This window comes from Nuphar pumila, chromosome 6 (assembly GCF_984573655.1).
Source record: "Nuphar pumila chromosome 6, dmNupPumi1.hap1.1, whole genome shotgun sequence".
Classification (NCBI taxonomy): Eukaryota; Viridiplantae; Streptophyta; class Magnoliopsida; order Nymphaeales; family Nymphaeaceae; genus Nuphar; species Nuphar pumila.
The window spans coordinates 31,029,920-31,050,052 of NC_143254.1; the positions used below are offsets into that span (position 1 = coordinate 31,029,920).

At 35.4% G+C, this 20,133-nt stretch overlaps 1 protein-coding gene across 4 annotated transcripts in view; it reads left to right on the forward strand.

The window, feature by feature from the left end:
* The window catches only part of LOC149834549 (transmembrane E3 ubiquitin-protein ligase FLY1-like), a 119,460-nt gene extending 100,929 nt beyond the window's left edge, over positions 1 to 18,531 (forward strand). For 3 of the 4 annotated variants that reach the window (XM_090011475.1, XM_090011474.1, XM_090011476.1), the window contains exons 11-15: positions 4,320 to 4,487; positions 6,022 to 6,350; positions 17,721 to 17,837; positions 17,931 to 18,088; positions 18,224 to 18,531. In XM_090011475.1, the coding sequence (XP_089867601.1) occupies positions 4,320 to 4,487; positions 6,022 to 6,350; positions 17,721 to 17,837; positions 17,931 to 18,032 (716 nt within the window). In that variant the 3' untranslated portion in view covers positions 18,033 to 18,088; positions 18,224 to 18,531. The remainder of the gene's footprint in view (positions 1 to 4,319; positions 4,488 to 6,021; positions 6,351 to 17,720; positions 17,838 to 17,930; positions 18,089 to 18,223) is intronic. The other variant, XM_090011477.1, reaches the window with a different exon arrangement.
* Positions 18,532 to 20,133: the final 1,602 nt, after the last annotated feature.

Genomic DNA, 20,133 nt, shown 5'->3' on the forward strand with positions numbered 1-20,133 from the left:
AATGCACATACATCTTAAGTTATCACTTCTTAGCCCTGTTGATACGACATAGGCTTGACTCCTAGATCAGGACCATGGCTTAGGTAGTATTTTACATAAAGGGTGGCTTTGGTCTGTCCGGGCCCTTTCACCAAGACGGGGCGAGGGACGATAATACGAGAGAGATTCCCAACAGCTTTCAATCCGATGCATCAAATTTCCTCATAAGTACCTTGTCCTCTACGCTGCAGTCTAGTGCAGAGGTTTCTCCATAAAATCATGGGAGGGGAGGAGCAACCTTCTGTGCTCGAAACATACTTGCCGTGCCACTCTCCTAACAAGTATCTTGATTTTAATGCCACATGCTTACTTGATTATATTCATATTTTTCATGCAACATCAAAACCTTGGGCCACTTTACGGGCAATTGATGCATTCTTATAAAACATTGAAATATTTATTCAATCCTGCTTTTAACATAAATTTGAGCATATGCGAAAATGAAAGTTTTATTCACATTCATGCTTTAGTTAGCACATATGCATGTACATGGCCAATGCAATAAAGAACATGCATTTGAGCATCCATATCGTTGAAACATCAATATCATCATCTTTATCATTATAACATGAGCATATATGCAGCCAACACAACATTTGAAATTAAACCATAAACTTGCATTCTTTGGACCCTTCGATCCTTTATCTTTATGTGTAGGCTTTTTTAGGCCTCGTGCATAAACATCTCATTGGCAACTCATATCTTAAGCTAGACATAAAAACTTATGCATAAAATCAAACCTGCATACTCATTCACATGCTGCATGCTATTCAATATGAAGAAATTTGTACGACATATATGCAAACTGTGCAAAGGTCGACCCTCGGTCCAAGGATCGATCTCGATTAGCGAAATCCTCAACTCTGTCCGACTGTTACAAAGCTAACAAAAAAATTTACAGTCGGTGAACAAAGTTGATATTTTCACAGTATGTAAGAAATTTTGTTAACTTTTCGTAGCCGCAAACCGTTCGTGAAAATTTTTCCGTATGAGGGAGTTATGAACGTTTTACTCCAGACATGACATTTTGTTCCGACTGTCACAAGTTCGTGCTCAGCCCGTGAACAGAGCCCAACATTTCACGGTAGATGCAAAATTTTGTTAGCTTTCCAACGCAACAAACTGTTCGTCAAAACTCCTCCGAACGAGGGAGATACAAATATTTTATTGGTCGGATGTCTGGCCGGAAAGCTGTAATTCCGGGTCTATGCATTCGGGTTGGACCAAACCGGGTCACCCGAATCCGTACACCTGTGATTTTTCTTGCATAAATTTAATAAAACCCAGAATAAAATATAAAACTAAGTCTGATATATTTTAACTGAGACAAATCACACTTTTCCTCAACTGTTTGGCCAGAAAAATATGCCCGTCTCGCGCATGCTTTATTTTCTCGTAAATCAATTCGGTAAAATACACAATAAATTAACTAAATCATGGAATATGCATGAAATAAAAACTCAGAAAAATCTACAAAAATTACAGAATATCTACTTTAATATAATCAATCAACTATCATTGAATATTGCATAAATCCAGCTATGATATCACCATCTTTTCAATATTTACCGATTTATTTTCTGAAAAACCCGATATTGCTAAAATCACAATATCCCAAAATTTCTACCATAAAAATTCACCAAAATTTTGCAGAATGTCTACAACAACCTATTTTACCAATACAAATCATTACTTGCAAGAAAATCATAACATAACATAAGTATTTATAAAATTTACAGATTTCTTTTCTGAGAAACCGGGTTTTTATGAAAAACCCAATTTTCAAGAGGGTTTTCTTTTGGGGAAATCGTTCTTTTTTCATGGATCTTTAGATCTGGTTCAAACCCACGGTTAGGAGGGTTTGATCATGGTCTAAACTCATGAAAAATCGTTGGAATTCATGCCAAGAATTCCGTTCTTTCAAGAAAAGCACAAATCACCTACCTCGTGTTGGAAAAACGTTTTTTCGAAGATTTCGACAGGTCTTTTTGCACAATCCGGATGATCTGCACCTTCTACTAGCTTGAGAAGGATCTAATACATCCTCTGGAATCACGTGGAGGTCTTTCTTGAATCTAAGAAAGAGAAGGAAATGCTCTAAGGGGCGCAGGGAAGAAAAGAGAGAAAAAGAGAACTAACCTTGTTAATCCTCCTCATAAGGGTCTCTATTTATAGATGGACTTAGACAAGAGTCTCATCTCTAATATAAGAAGTTAATATTTATTAATTTTTTATTAATAAAATAAAAAAATAAATTATGAGACTTAATTAATTAAATTTTGAAATTACTTAAGCTATAAAAGAAAAGTAGGGACTTTTTACCTTGGCTTGGGCTCTAGTGATATGATAACCTTTCGGAAGGTCTACAGACCCAAAGACTCATCAGAATTGAACATTTAAACAATTGATTTGATAGCCCTTGAAACGTAGATTATCGTGGTGGTCTTAGATTTAACCATACGCATACGGATTGACAAAAAAATTTAGTCGATGTCAAAAAACGTTAATTTTTGACTTATAATTATGCACGAATTTCGGTCGATGATAAAACAGTCAATTCAACACTAATTTGGGCATGTAGATAGTCGATTTTGATGCCCTCGAAATGAGGAACGTCACGATCAACTCCGATTTAATAGATGAGTCATTGATCGACAAAAAATTCTGTCAAAACAATAATGATGTTGTTTAGAGCGTTCGACGCTATGGGTCCAATCCAATAAGATTAGATCCAAATCCAAAATCCATAATCTAAAAATATACAAATCATTTACTTTCTTGTTTAGTCCACATATTTTAGCTTTTTCAATTATTCTTGAAATAACCTTCATAACTTGAGACAAAGGTTCATAATTAATCAAGAATATCAAGAAAATCAATTAATCGAAATCAATAAAATCAAGAATATCAATTAATCGAAATCAAGAAAATCAAGAAAATCAAGAATATCAAGAAAATCAAGAATTTCAAGAAAATCAAGAATATCAAGAAAATCAAGAATTCACGATTATAGTCATGAATACAACAACAATTCATCATTTATTCATTTTAATTATTAAGGAAAAATCTCGGGTTTTACACATACTTTGTCTTAAGGCAGAGGAATCCTCCACATATTACCCGACTCCGAGTCATGAGTTTGCCAACTATGGCTACAAGACCTTCTCTTGGCTAGTCTCATTGGATAAAATGAACACCCAGATCAATATAAGGATGAAAAGATACTTTGGACCTATCAGGCACATACTTTGTCTTAAGGTAGAGGAATCCTCCACATATTTTTTTGTCTCTTTTCAAAATTTATTAAATCAGTCTTGCCTATGTTGAATGGTGTGCTGGGGAGTTTTCCAATGCTAGATATCTCATTCCGAGGCCAATGAGTTTTAGAAGGAAAAAGCTTTGGAGATTCATATGGAAATGCCGGTTATTTTCAACATAGTGGGTGCTATGGAAGAAAACAACCACATGCTCGATGATATGTCTTTTGAATGTTTCATTCATTCAGAAACTGATTGAAGTTGAGGTAAGTGTATGTGTACCAGCAAAGTAGCCAAATAAGGATTTACCCTGGTTCGGCCCTTTGCACAAATCTAGTTTGTTGGATAATGTAAAATATCTCAGATAATTCCTTTTCATCATACTCATTCTTACTGTCTTATTTATGTATTTCGTGTCTGAGCTAAAACAAAATTTTCCTGTTTCTCTCTCAAAAATAGAAAGGTCATCATATGAGCATATTAGTAAGTAAATAAAATAGCATTGACTTCAGAGACAGAAAGTTCACGATTAATGAACAATCTATGAATCCAGTGAATAATACTGTAAAATAAGACGATGCACTTTCATTTTGATTCTCTAGGTGGCGCCATAACCATCTTTATCTGATCCAGCTAGGTCTATCTTATTGTTGTAGTGCTGCAACATAAAACCCTATATGATAAAACTATTCCTGAAATTATATATCTGTTATCATGAGGAAAATAAATTTGCAACTGCTTTTTGGAATTTATCTCCCTTGTAAAGCATGAATGGTGTTCAGTTCACTTGCTTTTCAAATAAAGAAATTTCACATGATAACTCTTGCTGCACATTGTTTTATTTGCTCAGACATGCTAATGGGGATACTGATCTGTAGTCATGCCATCCTTCCTCTTGATTGCTAAATTACATTGCCATTATATTCAATTTTAAAATTTATATTTCATGAATCTATCATATCCAAATTCATTAACCATCTTTAAGATTGCATATAGTAACACCCTAAATTTTTTGACATGCAGAATCTCTTTTTAATGCATTTGCCACGGCTGCATTTTTTAAATTTGTGGTCTTTGCAATTTTTGAGATGAGGTATTTTCTTGCAATTTGGAAAGCAAGTAGATCTATGAACTCAAGTGAGGGATGGGAAACAATGAGGCGTGATTTATCAACTCTATATAGCCGTTTCTGTAAGTACATGTGCTAGTGATTAATTTCTTCTTCAATTCTTAGAGTGCCTGGTATAACAAAATGAAGTCATTAGTTTTTCCTGTTCTGTAACTTATGTATACCTGTTGTACTAGGTGCCATTCAGTTTCTCATTATCATTGTTACTGTCTTTTTATTACTCCAGGACTTTTTCCCCTTCCTAGCACCAGTTAATTTTCTTAACCTCATTATTTGAGCTGACTCAGAATTTAAATTACAAATTGTGTGTAACATTGAGTAACAGGGAGGAAATTTGAAATCTGGTGGTCTCACTGAGTAATCTAAAGTTAGTTTGAATATCCTGGCATCACGTTATTTTCTAAAACAAAACTTCTTGGAAAGTCATTTTATTCTGAAAAATTAAGCATCTGCCCTGCTGGAGGCCCAGGTATTATACACCCAAAATAAAGAGCCTTGAACACTCAGAGAAAAGCACATTGACCTAACAAGCATCCTATATGAAAAGGGAAAAAGTTGTCCAGTAACATGCAGATAAATAATAGACAAAAATGTTCGTATTTGATGGTTCTGCAGAGTTGCACCTGTTTTAAACAGAAGCCCCTCAACTAGAATATGATCAAATGATTGAAATGGTGGCTATTTGATACTAGAGCAGAAGTTTCCTATTCCTGTCCTTTCTCTACTCAGCATGGAATATCTGCAATGTGCTAATATCTTTGGATTTGAAAACATTCAAATAGAAAAGAGGTACAGTTTGTGCTTTTTTAATAGGTTCCAGAAACATAATATGAAGTGGTTCTCAAAGATCCATGGCTTGTACTTCTAAGAGGCCTCAACTTGGTGAAGCTTTTTCTCCCACGTGTTAATGTTGTCCTTTTGAATTTTCTTGCCATGTTTGCTGCTCTGTGACATGTTTGCTGCTCTGTGATTTTGTCACTCACAAACATGCGATAGTAACTAATAAAGAGGACCAGATGAGACCAGCTATAGTGGATGTAATGTTTCTAATGAGATATAAAACTTCTTCAGCTTTTGTACAGTCACTGGATGTCATAAGCTCCTTTAGCATAATCCAAGACTCTTGATGGTAAGAGCCATACATGCTCTTCCTTTTGATAACTAGAAAAAAAAAACTTTTTACTGCACTTAGAAAGTAACTATTGGTGTCAATCTCAAAAATATGAAATAACTACTACCATTGCTACCATTCAGCCCAAAAAATATAACAAGAGATAAGACTCCAGGCATCCTTGTCCCTCTGAGTGTGTTTGTGTTGTAGAGAGAGTACAAGGAAAATTTGATAGACGTCTGTGCCACAATGTGAAAATAAAGAACCATGTACATAAGTACTTAAAAAACTGTGCTAGACTCCTAGTCTCAACAGAGTTCAGCTGCATCCTCGTCTATCTATGTTTCCGTCCATTTATCTTGACTGTACTATGAGTTATCATGAAAGTTGTCCCAAAAACATTGGTTACCATTTTTTTTCCTCATTGGATTGTATTCTATTTAATATTATTTGGTCATAACTGACAATGGACTATTTCTTTGCAGATGGCATTCTCTTGGGAGGCATTGTGGTGATGTATGAGATGCATAATTTCATGCGACCAATTTTGTTAGTTTTGTATTCATTTTGGATTCCTCAAATAGTTACAAATGTCATAAGGGATACACGAAAACCTCTACACCCTTATTACATACTGGGAATTACCTTCACACGATTGGCCATTCCATTATATGTTTTTGGTTGCCCAAACAATTTCATGCAGATTGCTACCAACTGGAATTGGTGTTTATGTTTGATAATATTCGTGGGACTTCAAGCTGTCATTCTTCTCCTTCAACATTATTTTGGATCTCGATGGTTCATTCCTCATCAGGTAATGTCTTTAGCTATTTCCTCTGTTATGTGAATGCTCTATTTGGGATTAAGTTCTTCTTGCAAAGTAACTTGTGCATGTTCACACTCAAATAAACACATTAATATATCCACATAGGTATGCATTCATGTATTTTTAATTCCATTACTTTGTTCAGGATAGAATGATTCTTTTACCAAACGAATCCATATGAATTCTTCCTGTGCAAGAGAGTTGTGATTGTTTCCAGTAATTCCATGTTCCTGTTTTCCTGGTACCATCCTTGGTGGCTTTTCCTTGCTTTCTCTGCGTGTACGCACAAATTAGTTCCTTGTTTGTAACTGCCATTACTCTTAATTTCTAGAATTTTTTATGAAATAAAGAATTCTCTTTATACAATTCTTTTCACTTTAAACTCTAAAATTATGCTCCTAACCACTGAACTGCCACTTGATACCTAACAAGCTGTGGATGAATTTTTTATATGCCCTGTCAGAATTGTTGAACCATTTGTTAAATTATGTAATCAACCATGTAATCTAATATATATATTTATATATATATATATATAAGGTAATACATATATTATGTATATGTATATGTATCTACTTATTATATATATAAAATATATATATTTTCCTATTGATTAGCCGTAGGGGTAGTTTAGTCTTTTTACAACATATTCTTTTTTTAATATGTTTGTAATTATTTTTCTTTTTCTTTTTCATTTTATTTTATTCTTTTTTGTAAAAGGTAGTGTGTACCTTGGAGTGGTCTGTTAAAATGTATCATTCAACATTTGTAATATATATATATATTTTATATATATAAAGCATAATACATATTCATATATGGTATATATGCATATGTATTATCCTAATTATATATATAAAATATATATTTTTCTATTTATAGGCATAGGGGTAGTTTAGACATTTCACTATTTTACGCATATTCTATTGGGAATATGTTTGTAATTTTCCTTTTAAATTTATTTTTTATTTTTTCCTTTTTCGTGGTTTGCGCAACCTTGGGTGGCTCCCCAAAGAGTCGTTGGGGAGCCCCCAACGGTCACAAATGTGACCGTTGGGGGCTCCCAACGACTCCTTTGGGAGCCCCCTAGGTGGCTCCTTTCTTGTGTTATAAATAGGGGTCTCCCCCTTTGTATTTCTTACTTCTTGAGGGAGCTTATGCTCCATTGTAATGGGGTTTTTACCCCTTGTCCATTATTTCTTCAATGATATGCAACTTATGACTTTATGTCATATTTTTCCCTTTTTATGGGTTTTATGGGTTAGCACATTATGTGCTTGTGTTGTTTCCCTTTAATGGGTATATTTGCACTTCACGTGCATAAGTATGAGTTCATTATTGAACCCAATGTATTCCAACTCACTTTCTAACATGGTATCAGAGCAAGGTTGAGATCGAGTTGCTCTTTGGTGCATCGGGAAGCGTGGTGTTCAAGAATTTTAAAGAAAAATGGTGAAGTATTCATTTCTCTCTATTGTTTTTCTTATAGTTATTCGGTATGCATTCTATTTCTTTGAAGTATTGTATGAAGAATTTAATATGTTCTTTGTTTTTTTATGTGTGCTCTTTGTCATTAAGTCCTTTTATAAAAATTTGAGTTACTTACTACTCCATTGAATCTTTTTCGTATGTTTTTCTTTGAAAATTTTTAAATGATAACTTGTTTTGCGAAAAATTAGATATATGATTGCTCAAAACTTGATTTAATCGGTCGGTAAAAATTTATGACCATTGGAACTTTGAATCTACTTTTTAAACCTAACCTTGTTTATGAGAATACCTTTATATGAATGTTTAGTCTTTAAAGAAAGGTATGTTAAGATTAAAATGTTTGTGAAATGTAGCTTTTTTGAAAATTGTTTGTCATATATGAAAAATTCCATATTATGTTCTCTTACCCAATGTGTCCGTTTTATATGAGCAACATTTAATTAAGAAAGTTTTTTTTATATATAATACCGGTTGAATTAAATTTTAAAATGGTCTTATGGAATATGGTGATTTTCTTTTCATCTTTACACTCTTAAGGATGTTTTCAACATTTAGAGAGCTCTCTCTCTTTTCAATAAGAGATATTTATATTTTTATGTTGTGTTGTCTCTTGTGGGTTTGGGTGTTTGCCCTTTTGTTTGTTCATTAGTGAATGTTGTAAGTGCTTAATGCACTCCTTGCTTTTCGGCATATTTCATTATAAAAGTTATGAACTTCCCTAATGTTTATTGCTTACTTATTTCATTAGGAGTAGGTAAGAATCTATTAAGTCATGTTTTTTGATAAAACTAAGAGTTTTTTAATTTTTCCCTCAATAAATGTTTAATTTTTATTTATGCCATAGTACAATCTTATTTTATCATAAGGTTTTGTTAATGAATCTATTTTGTTGGGATTTCTTCCACTTTAATGGAGTTTTCCCCTTCGTTGGGAGTTTTATTTGTGTTTAAGCTCTCCTTAAGGAGCCTTTCGGTCCTTATAATCTTCTTGTGAGTATATACTCTTTTATGGAGATCTCATGATTGTTTATGAGTATCATTTTTAAGTTGCAATAGTAGATTTCATAAGTTTTTTGAACTTCACCATCTTTATGAATGCCTATATTGGCCTAAGTTTGTTATTTTCGAACTTCACCAACTTCATCGCTTAATTGCACCTTATATCTTTCATAATTAAGGCTTGTTTGTTCCAAATCGGTTCGTACGCATGATGTTGCTTAATATTTCATGTTATGTTTGTTGCATAATAAGCCTTTTTGGTGTACAACACTTCTTTTGAAGATTAAGCATAATTTGTGGTTATGCAAAATTGTTTTGATGGATTATATTGGACCTTTGATTCAATTTGTTAATCGGTCCTCTTTGTAAAAAAAATTTATTTTGAAAATGATTCCTTATGTGTTTATTGCCCTTTTGTGGCATTTATGTTTGTCCATCACATGTTATTTAATGCATCATTGTTTTGGCCTTATTATTGTTTTATTAGAGATGTTTGTTGAGGTGAGTTATGGGCACCTCGTGTTATATCATTTTAGATTGTCCAAATTGCCATATTATAGATGGTGGTTGAGGTGAGTTATGGGCACCTTGGGACTCTAGAATGATTTGGTATATGATCTCTAATTATGAGTGTGACACTCGTTGTTATGTCTTTTTAGATTGTCCACCTACCATATTATAGATGGGGGTTGAGGTGAGTTATGGGCACCTTGGGACTCTAAAATGATTTGGTATATGAGTGTGTCACTAGTTTGTTCTTGTGCCATTGATATTATGGATGCTTCTAAGTAAATGTGATGGACATATGGTATTTGAAACCTTAAATGTTTTAAGGTACTTTTAAAATCAAGATGTTTTGGGATTATAGCCCAACCTTTTATTTGTTTATGAATCTTATGAGTGCATTTGCACATTTGTGATTCCGTATGTGGTGCTCGTTGTGCACATGTGTTCTTGTGATTTTGCACAAGTATTCTAAGTGTTCTTGGTGTGTGTATGTTCACACATTTGTTCTCAAGAATTTTATTTTATCGATTATAGTATCTTGTTGAAGATATTTTTTACATGCATGTTATTGTTATGAGAATTCATTTTAAAAGGAGTATTGTTTTATTCGAGGTTTATTTTCATTACAAGTTTATTGCCTCAAAAGTCTTTTTCTTTTATGCCCATTATCTAAGTGTCATCATATGTAGACAAGAATTTTATTACACCTTCGTGTGTTTTTAGCCCTTTGTTGGCTTTTGCTCTCTTGGTCTAGTAGCTGAATACACTTGTCTTGAGTGTTTTTATATGTAGACAAGGCACGTTGATTCACACCATGGTGTGTGATTTTTAGCCTATGTTGGCGTTTGTGTCCTTGTTCTAGTCGCTTTAGATGTATGCCCATGGTTGGCTTATTTCACTCATTTCAAGTGCTATCATATGTAGACAAGAGATGTATTATGTTTTAGCTCATGGTTGGCTTATTACTCTTGTTCTAGTAGCTGAACATACTTGGTTTTAAGTGTATTTTTTACGTAGACAAGGGATACTTTTTAGTCCATGTTGGCATGTATTCTCTTGTTCTTGTCGTAGATGCACTTATTTCAAGTATTATTATATGTAGACAAGAGGTTCTTTTACACACCTTTGTGTGTGTCTTTGGCCTTTAATAGCTTTATATTCTTGATCTAGTAGCTTATACACTTGATTTATGGGTTTTGGAGGACTAATGAGAAAGATGTTTGTAATGGATAAACTATTGTTGAAATTTGCAAAATTTCATTCATGACTTGTGTTTTTCAAGCAAATCATATTTTTGATATGCATATCAAGTTGATTTCTTAGCATTTAATCTATATATTAAGTGCTTATTGTTTTTGCCACCCTTATATGCAAAATGTGTATTAAGTATGTCTTTCATAAATGATTTTAAAACCTTGTGAACTCTTGGGTTTATTTTGCCTAAAGTATGCTTGGAGACTTTGTTTCTCTTGTTTGGCACTTCATTACATGTTTGAAGCATGATCATTAATGAGTTCTTTGAGTATTAATTCATTTCATGATAAGTATATGCATATGCTCTTTATGGCTTTTTTGGGCCCTCATTCAATAATGTTTATGTATATCATGCCTCTTCGTAGGCTTATTGTGGTGTCTCTTAGTGGACCATTTTGTTATTCCCCATTATGGGGTTATATTTGTCCAATGGTGGACCTTATGAATGCATTATGCATTCTTGCAATTTACTTTTACATATTTTTTGCTTCCGCTCATTTTGTTTTAACATGATGTATGATTTAGAAACTTTTGGTTTTCTAAATTTCTTCGGTTCATGCTAAAGTAACCATCTTATTATGCATAAATTTTTGCACCTTGTTAGGAATGTTCTTTTTTGAGTAAAGTGCAAAGATATTGTTTACTTGTTCTTTTGTTGTTTTTTCTCAGGATCCTGAAGATAAGAGGAAAAGAAGTACCTTGGATAGAAGGTGCTCATCGATAAAGACATTGGAGGAAGACATTTACAATGGCATTCGTACTGAAGGCTCTTGAAGCTTTGAGATTCTCCTTCTTGCCGTCTTCAATCTTTTTGTTCCCCCACGCAAAGCTTGAGGGGGGGTGTTAAAATGTATCATTCAACATTTGTAATATATATATATTTTATATATATAAAGCATAATACATATTCATATATGGTATATATGCATATGTATTATCCTAATTATATATATAAAATATATATTTTTCTATTTATAGGCATAGGGGTAGTTTAGACATTTCACTATTTTACGCATATTTTATTGGGAATATGTTTGTAATTTTCCTTTTAAATTTATTTTTTATTTTTTCCTTTTTCGTGGTTTGCGCAACCTTGGGTGGCTCCCCAAAGAGTCGTTGGGGAGCCCCCAACGGTCACAAATGTGACCGTTGGGGGCTCCCAACGACTCCTTTGGGAGCCCCCTAGGTGGCTCCTTTCTTGTGTTATAAATAGGGGTCTCCCCCTTTGTATTTCTTACTTCTTGAGGGAGCTTATGCTCCATTGTAATGGGGTTTTTACCCCTTGTCCATTATTTCTTCAATGATATGCAACTTATGACTTTATGTCATATTTTTCCCTTTTATGGGTTTTATGGGTTAGCACATTATGTGCTTGTGTTGTTTCCCTTTAATGGGTATATTTGCACTTCACGTGCATAAGTATGGGTTAATTATTTAACCCAATGTATTCCAACTCACTTTCTAACAGTGGTCCACCATCTAGTCGTTGGGCCCCTTCCAACGGTCACATTTGTGACCGTTGGAGGGGCTCCAACGACTAGGAGTGGAGCCCCTTCAAGGCCTCCACTTCCTCTATTTAAAGGGGCTCTTCCCTTGTGTATTTTTATGGCTTTGGGTCAAAGCCCAAGCATTCAATAAAGCCTTTTATTCTTTTAGTGCATTTGTGAGATTGATTTGTGTTTTTTGTGCACAAGTGTTCTAAGTGTTATTGTGCACGTATTTGTTATCAAGAATATTAAGGTCTTGATCTTAATATCTTGTTGAAGATACTTTCACATGGTATCAGAGCAAGGTTGAAGAAGGAGGATCGTGCATTTCTTTATTTTTTTGAGTGCCTCGAAAAATGTACTTTCAAGCTATTGGAGTATGAAGTGGATCATCTTCTTCGGGCAATATTTTAGAAGCCTCTTTTGTCAAGAAAGACTTGAAAATCTTTTGATGTACGTGTTATTTTTCAACTTCTATCCTCCCTAATGGGCGAAAAGGACTCCCACTTCTCCCTTGGGTTTAAACTTAATGGTTCAAATTATCATGTTTGGGTCGGTAATATGGAAGCCCATATTAAAGGAAAGGGGCTTTGGGGGTATGTTCATGGTTCAATACCGGAACCCGAACCAAAAATTACAATCGTTGAAAATGTGATATTAAGATCCTTGAAGGAGAAGAAAGACAAAGGGCTCTTGAAGAGTATTCAAGAAAGCATGACGAATGGGAGATGAAAAACTTTAAGATCTTGTCTTGAATTTTTTCATCCGTTGAAACCAAGATAGACGCCAACATCATTAAGTTCAAAAAAGCCTCCGAAACTTGGTTATATTTTGAGAAAACGTATACTTCAAGAGATTTGTCACACAAGTACTATCTCCAAAAAAGGGTATTGACCCTCCAACAAAATGAGATGACTATTCGGAAATACTTTGCCAAATTATCTTCTATTTGGGACGAGCTAGCTATGCTTGAACCAAAATGGAGTGGAGAAGCGATCGAATTAAGACACAAACAACTAGAGGAAGATCGGTTCTTCAATTTTCTAAATGGACTTTGACCCGAATTTGAACAAATTTGCTCTTCCCTTCTCTCCGCCTTCACATCTCTTTCAATTGAAGATGTAATCACTAAGTTAAGTGGTGAGGAAACCCGTATGAGGATTAGTAAGAGTAATCCTAGCATTCTTGCTACCTCTTCTACTCAAGAAGATTGTGAAGGGGTAAATGCCGTGTCAAGACCGGGGAATAATGTAAAGGCCTACAAACCTCCTCACTTCAAGAATCAAGGTCAAGGAGGAAATGATCGATATGGCAAAAGAGACTATAGCAAATTAAATTGCCATTTTTGTAAAGAATCGGGGCATATCAAACCCATTTGCCCTAAATGGAAAAAATTAATTGCGATGGCTATGACACCCAACTGGAGGAACAACCATCATCATCAAATGGGTCTCTTTCTCTTCAACAAATAGTGGAAGCTTTACGACCTCTTCTCAAGGGAGGCATTTCCGGAGCCACTATGTCAACTTCTTCTCCTCCCAGTAAGACTTCTTGGCTTTTAGATTCTGGTGCATCTTTTCACATCACCCCAAGTGCTTGTTCTCTTTCCGATTTTTCTAAAAATATTCTTCCATCTTTTGTCTCAACGGCGGATGGAACATCTCTTGAAATTAAAGGAATAGGCAATTTTGAAAAACAAGATTTCTTTCAAAAATTCGTCTTATACCAAAATTAAATTTAAATTTACTTTCGGTCTCTCAACTCTCGGACCATGGTTGCGATATAAAATTCTCGTCTAATAAATGTTGGATACAGGATTGCCGGTCCGGGAAGTTGATTGGGGAAGGTTTTAGGAGAGGAGACCTCTACTATGTTGATTTTCTCCAAGTTCCCAAGAATCAATTTTGTAATGTTGTTCAAAACAAAGATATTCATGTATGACATAAGAGATTGGGACATCCCAACATTGTTAAAATCTCTTACTTGCCTTTTATTAAACATCTTTGTAAAGGAGATTTTTTATGTAATGAATGTATTCTTGGGAAGATGAAAAATCTACCTTTTACTCAAAGATCCATGTTTACGACAAAACCCTTTGAAATTGTTCATTCCGATGTATGGGGTCAGGCTCCTGTGATATCTAAAGGAGGATTCTCATATTATGTGATTTTCGTGGACGATTACACTAGGTTTTGTTGGATATACTTTCTTAAACATAAACATGAAGTTTTTTCAACATTTAAAACTTTTCATATGATGGTTTTAAATCAATTCAATGGAAGTTTAAAAATTCTTAGGTCTGACTCTGGAGGTGAATACCTTTCAAACGAATTCAAGAGTTATCTTGAAAGTTTTGGTATTGTCCATAAAAAATTTTGTCTAAAACTCCTCAACAAAATGGGTTAACTGAACGAAAGCATATGCATATCATTGAAACAACTAGAACATTGCTCATTTCGCAAAATATTCCAAAGAAACTCTGGGCTGAGGTAACTCTTACTTCAGTCTATCTCATAAATAAACTTTTATCAAAAAATTTAAACAAGATTTCCCCATTTGAAAAATTATACGAAAAAGAACTTGATTATAGCAGGTTAAGGGTTTTTGGATGTAAATGTTTTGTCCTTACTGATAAAAATGACAAACTTTCTCCAAAGGCCATTTCTTGTGCCTTTCTTGGTTATTCTGAAACCCTTTTAGGGTTTTCGTTGTTACGATGTTAAAAATGACAAATTGTATGTTTCCAGAAATGTGAGTTTTTTGGAAAATCTTAGTGGCTTCGAAAGTCTTGAATCTCATGATGAGAATGTAGATTATTCCTTTCTATTTTATCTACTAGCTAAAGACGATGATACTAGTGATGATGAGTCAAATCAGAATGACTCAAGTGATATTGAAACCGAGAAAATCATTCCTTTGATCTCCCCATCTCATCAACATATTGATGAAGGACCACCTAGAGATCCCATCACCTATATTCATAGAGATACAAACACCTTTAGAAGTGCTCTTGAAAGATATGATGATACTAGTAGGATTGTTCCTCAAAGTGAGGAGAACCTTTGTAGAACCGAAAGAAGTAGAAAAGCTCCCTCTAGGTTAATCTCATATGACTTTTTTTCACCTAAATATAGAGCATGTCTTAGTGTCATTCATTCTTACATAGAACCTAGAAACTTTGAGGAAGCACGTAAGTGCCTTGAATGGATAGTAGCAATGAAAAATAAACTCGGAGCTCTGAGAAGAGCCAAAACGTGGAAATTTCAAGACCTTCCTAAAGGTAAGAAAACATTATGGTGTAGATGGGTATTTAAGGTTAAGACTAAGACTGATGGATCTCTTGAGAGATATAAAGCTCGATTGGTTGCAAATAGATATAGTCAAGAATATGGGATTGACTATGAGGAAACCTTTGCTCCTGTAGCTCGAATGGTCATTGTCCGATGTCTTATAACTGTTGCCTCAATCAACAAGTGGAACATCTATCAAATGGATGTTAAAAATACCTTTCTAAATGAAGATCTAAATGAAGAAGTTTATATGGATGCTCCACCAGGAATGGAGACTCTCAAAGGAAAAGTGTTTCATCTTCGAAAATCACTTTATGATTTAAAACAAGCCCTCAAGGCTTGGTATGATAGGTTTAATTCTGTAATGATAGAAAATGACTTTATTTCCTGTTTTACTGACACTGCTTTGTTTGTTAGAAAATCTAATGCAGGGATTGTATGTGAATGATATGCTCATCACTGGTAGTGATTCTAACAGGGTTAAGAGTATAAAATCAATTTTGAAAGATAAATTTGAAATGTCTGATTTGGGTTTTCTAACTTATTTTTTGGGTATTGAAGTAGCATACTCTCATAAAGGGTATTTCTTATCTCAAACTAAGCTTGCTTCTGAGATCATTGACAAGTCAGGTATTACAGATGAAAATGTTTGTGAAACTTATGCCATAGTAAGAGCTAAAATGAAAATTGATGATGGTGTTCCTCTTTCGGATCCTATTCCCTACAGACAACTTGTAGGATCATTGATGTATTTGAGTATTACCAGACCAGATATCTCTCATGCAATCCATACTACAAGCCAGTTTCAGCATGCACCAACATCAGTCCACATGAGTGTCATCTTGCGAGTCATAAGATACATAAAGGATACTCTAAATAAGGGAGTTTTTCTGTCATCTTCTTCTGATTTAAAATTAATTACTTATACTGACTCTGATTGGGAAGATGACCCAAATAACCGTCACTCTACCACTGGTTTTTGTGTGTTCTTAGGAGACTCACTGATTTCGTGGAGATGTAAGAAGCAACAAAAAGTTTCTCTATTCTCGACTGAAGCCGAATATCGTGCCATGATGACCACTACCATGAAAATTGTATGGATCCATCAATTGCTAGAAAACATGGGGATCACAATAGAAGGACCCACCAAGCTCTGCTGTGACAACAGAAGTGCAATTTATATTGCGAAAAATCACACTTTTCATGAGCGGACTAAACATATAGAGATGGACTGTCACTATGTTCGTGAGACGTATTTCAAAGGAGTCATTGACCTTCCATATGTCACGTCAGAATATCAGTTGGCAGATTTCTTTACTAAATCTTTGTGTGATCCGCGCTTCAACTTCATCCTTAGCAAACTCTCGGTCATCCTGCCCTGGGTTTGAGGGGGGGGGGTTGTTAAATTATGTAATCAACCATGTAATCTAATATATATATATTCCTATTGATTAGTCGTAGGGGTAGTTTAGTCTTTTTACAACATATTCTTTTTTTAATATGTTTTGTAATTATTTTTTTTTCTTTTTCATTTTATTTTATTCTTTTTTGTAAAAGGTAGTGTGTACCTTGGAGGGGCCCACCATCTAGTCGTTGGGCCCCTTCCAACGGTCACATTTGTGACCATTGGAGGGGCTCCAACGACTAGAAGTGGAGCCCCTCCAAGGCCTCCACTTCCTCTATTTAAAGGGGCTCTCCCCTTGTGTATTTTTATGGCTTTGGGTCAAAGCCCAAACATTCAATAAAGCCTTTTATTCTTTTAGTGCATTTGTGAGATTGATTTGTGTTTTTTGTGCACAAGTGTTCTTATTGTGCATGTGTGCACGTATTTGTTATCAAGAATATTAAGGTCTTGATCTTAGTATCTTGTTGAGGATACTTTCACACCATTCACAGGTATATGAAGGTCTACTTTTTGTAGCATGCTATTCTTTCCATGCATGAGGATTTACTACTGCTCATTGCTCATTTTCTATTGATTTTTATCTATTTCCATATTATATAAAGGGTGGAGCTCTTGCGTAAGTTCTTTTCTGAGGCAGTGATCATGTGGTACATGCAGCACTTTTAAGTGCTAAATTTTAGTGTTCAGTTTTATGCTCTTTTCTTTCACTCTGCCCTTGTTAATCAACATTATAGAAAGTTTTATTTGTGAATAGCATGAGGTTTATGCAAAAGATTTTTGTTGGTTAACATGCCAGACCAGACTAAATATTTGACGTAGCAATTATTATTTATTTTCCTTTTCAATAATGGATGTTTCTGATTTTCCTTTTTTTCCTGTGTTTGTCGTATATGATATACTTTCTTTGTTTCATTATTGATGATCAGATTCTACCTGAAAAGTATAACTATCACAGAAAGATCGATCAGAATACAAATCATGCTAGTGATTGCGTCATTTGCATGGCCACAATTGATCTTGTGCAGCATTCAGATGATTTCATGGTAACCGTTTGAAGCACTTCACCTTTAACTGTTGTTTAAGGGTGTTGCTCGGCTATCCTGAAATGCACATTCCAATATGCAATGCTTCTGCAGGTGACACCATGCGAACATTTTTTCCACTCTGGTTGCTTGCAAAGATGGATGGATATAAAGATGGAATGCCCAACTTGTCGGCGTCCCCTGCCACCTGTCTAGGAACTCTTCTCTATCGTGTGTACTACATTCAACTGACAACACGTATCCATCACATGGTAATGGTGGAAGATATTCCTTTTCTCACGGTTTATGCTTTTGCTTGAAAAGATTTGGAAAATTTCGAAGTCCATTTTCTCTCTATAGAGCTTAAAAATTAAGTGTGAATACCTTAGTCATGTGATCCTTTTCAGGTTTTCAAAGGAGGCCAAACTGTACATTCACATAGATGACATTTTTTGGCCATCAAGTCCAAAGGCATGAGCTGGAAATGCTGCATAGCCATCAATAATATGCAGAGAGGCTGTCTTGTATATTTTCCATGTAATTTAGAAATATTTGCTTGCTCCCGCCCCTTCTGCAATAGCTGTGCCACATTATTTGTGCTCCCTTCTTGATTATGAGGGATCTGCATGATGCAATGCTAACAATTGTCTTTAAGAACAGAACAGTCTCCCCTTCTCCCTGTTGAATGAAATTGATGTGTTGACATTTTAAGCTGTAAGCATGATCCATCACTTAGTGTGAAACTTTTCTCCCTATCCTCCTTGAAATCACCTGTTTGATACCAACTTCACCTTTTTTGAGATAATGAAGCGACGCACAGGTGTTTACTGGACTTTTGAGTAACTCATTTGTTGTACTTTGCACTTCTTGTCGAGCTTCCATTTGATTTATCCTACAATCCTTTTCGGTTGTCATCATGAAGTCGATGAGTTTCTTAACCTGTTCTTTGCATCTTTAGTTGCATAGGTCTTTTCATAACAAGAATCAAATGAAGAAATGTTTAGGCTGCATTTGAGGGCCTTGGTTCTCAAAATTGAGGGATCTGCTCTTGCGATCCTTGGTTTTCAGAACTGAGGATCTGTGGCTGGATCCCCTAGGTTGGGCCTGAAAACATCGATTCTGATATCCTCAAAAGCGAGGATCACAGATATAACGTTTGAGAATGTTGGATTTAGGCATGGTGCCTGCACTCACTACACTGCTGCTGGATGTCAGATCAGATCCTCGGATCTCAGATTTGAGGGTCTCAAACGCCAGCCCTAGTATGGTTTGTTTTCTTCTTCTCTCTTTACAGTTGAAGATTTCAGTTTTTCAAGCTTCATAATTTATGATGCTTGTGTAGGAGCTAACCCTTTGAACTGACAATCCTATATGCTAAACTCAGTTGTACATACATTCGTTTCAGATGATCATGAGTTGACAATGTATAGACGATGCACATTTAGGGCTTGTTTTTGGTTGGTGGGATCAAATTGTTCATTCCAACAAGCACGGCCCATGTCCTGCTTCAAACAGAGAATATAGATATCCTGCCAAAGCGTCACAAGTTACACCTTGGTTGCGAGAAAAGTGTCCTAGATGTAATGATCCAAGACAAGTTGTCCTGGACCATTGCTTCCAAGAACACAAACCCCCCTTAGGGTGCATTTGATTCACTAGACAAATGCCACCTAAATACACCAGGTGGTGCTCGTTCAGACCTGTGAGTCGCAGCCCTAGAGGGTGCGACTCACAGGTCCTGTAGCACCATTTTTAAAATATAAACGTGGGAAACAAAGCGGTTCCTGCCTGGACCACTTTATCTCCACGTATCAAATGCAGGACATCGTCCTGGCAGGGACAGGTCTGTTCCCGCTCGGATGCATCTCAAAGGCACCCTTAGGGAGAGTCTGATTCCCTGTCCAGGTTAGGACAGAACAAAAGGCACAGGATGAACGGGACAGTGTTCCTGTCCAGGAGACACTGTCCAATTTGTCCTGAACAGTTTTTTTTTTTAAAAAGCATATTGTTCCCATCGTTCCAGGGGGGATAGGTGCAAGAAAACGGCATTGGACACATCCTGCGGACACCCGGAATGCTGCAATCCGCACATCTACTGGTTGATAGAGGGTGTGTGACCAGCGTCCACTGCTTCCCGCGCAACACCCAGGGTGCGCAATCAAATGCCCCTTTAAGAGTCCCCGTATAGTAAGTAATCCAGATTTATGAGTGCTTCAAAGCACATCACATACGTCTCCTTAGGGTCTGGTATAGTAATATACTATAGACTACTTAAAACTATGTTTTTTGAATAGGCCTAACCATCCCACTACTCTCT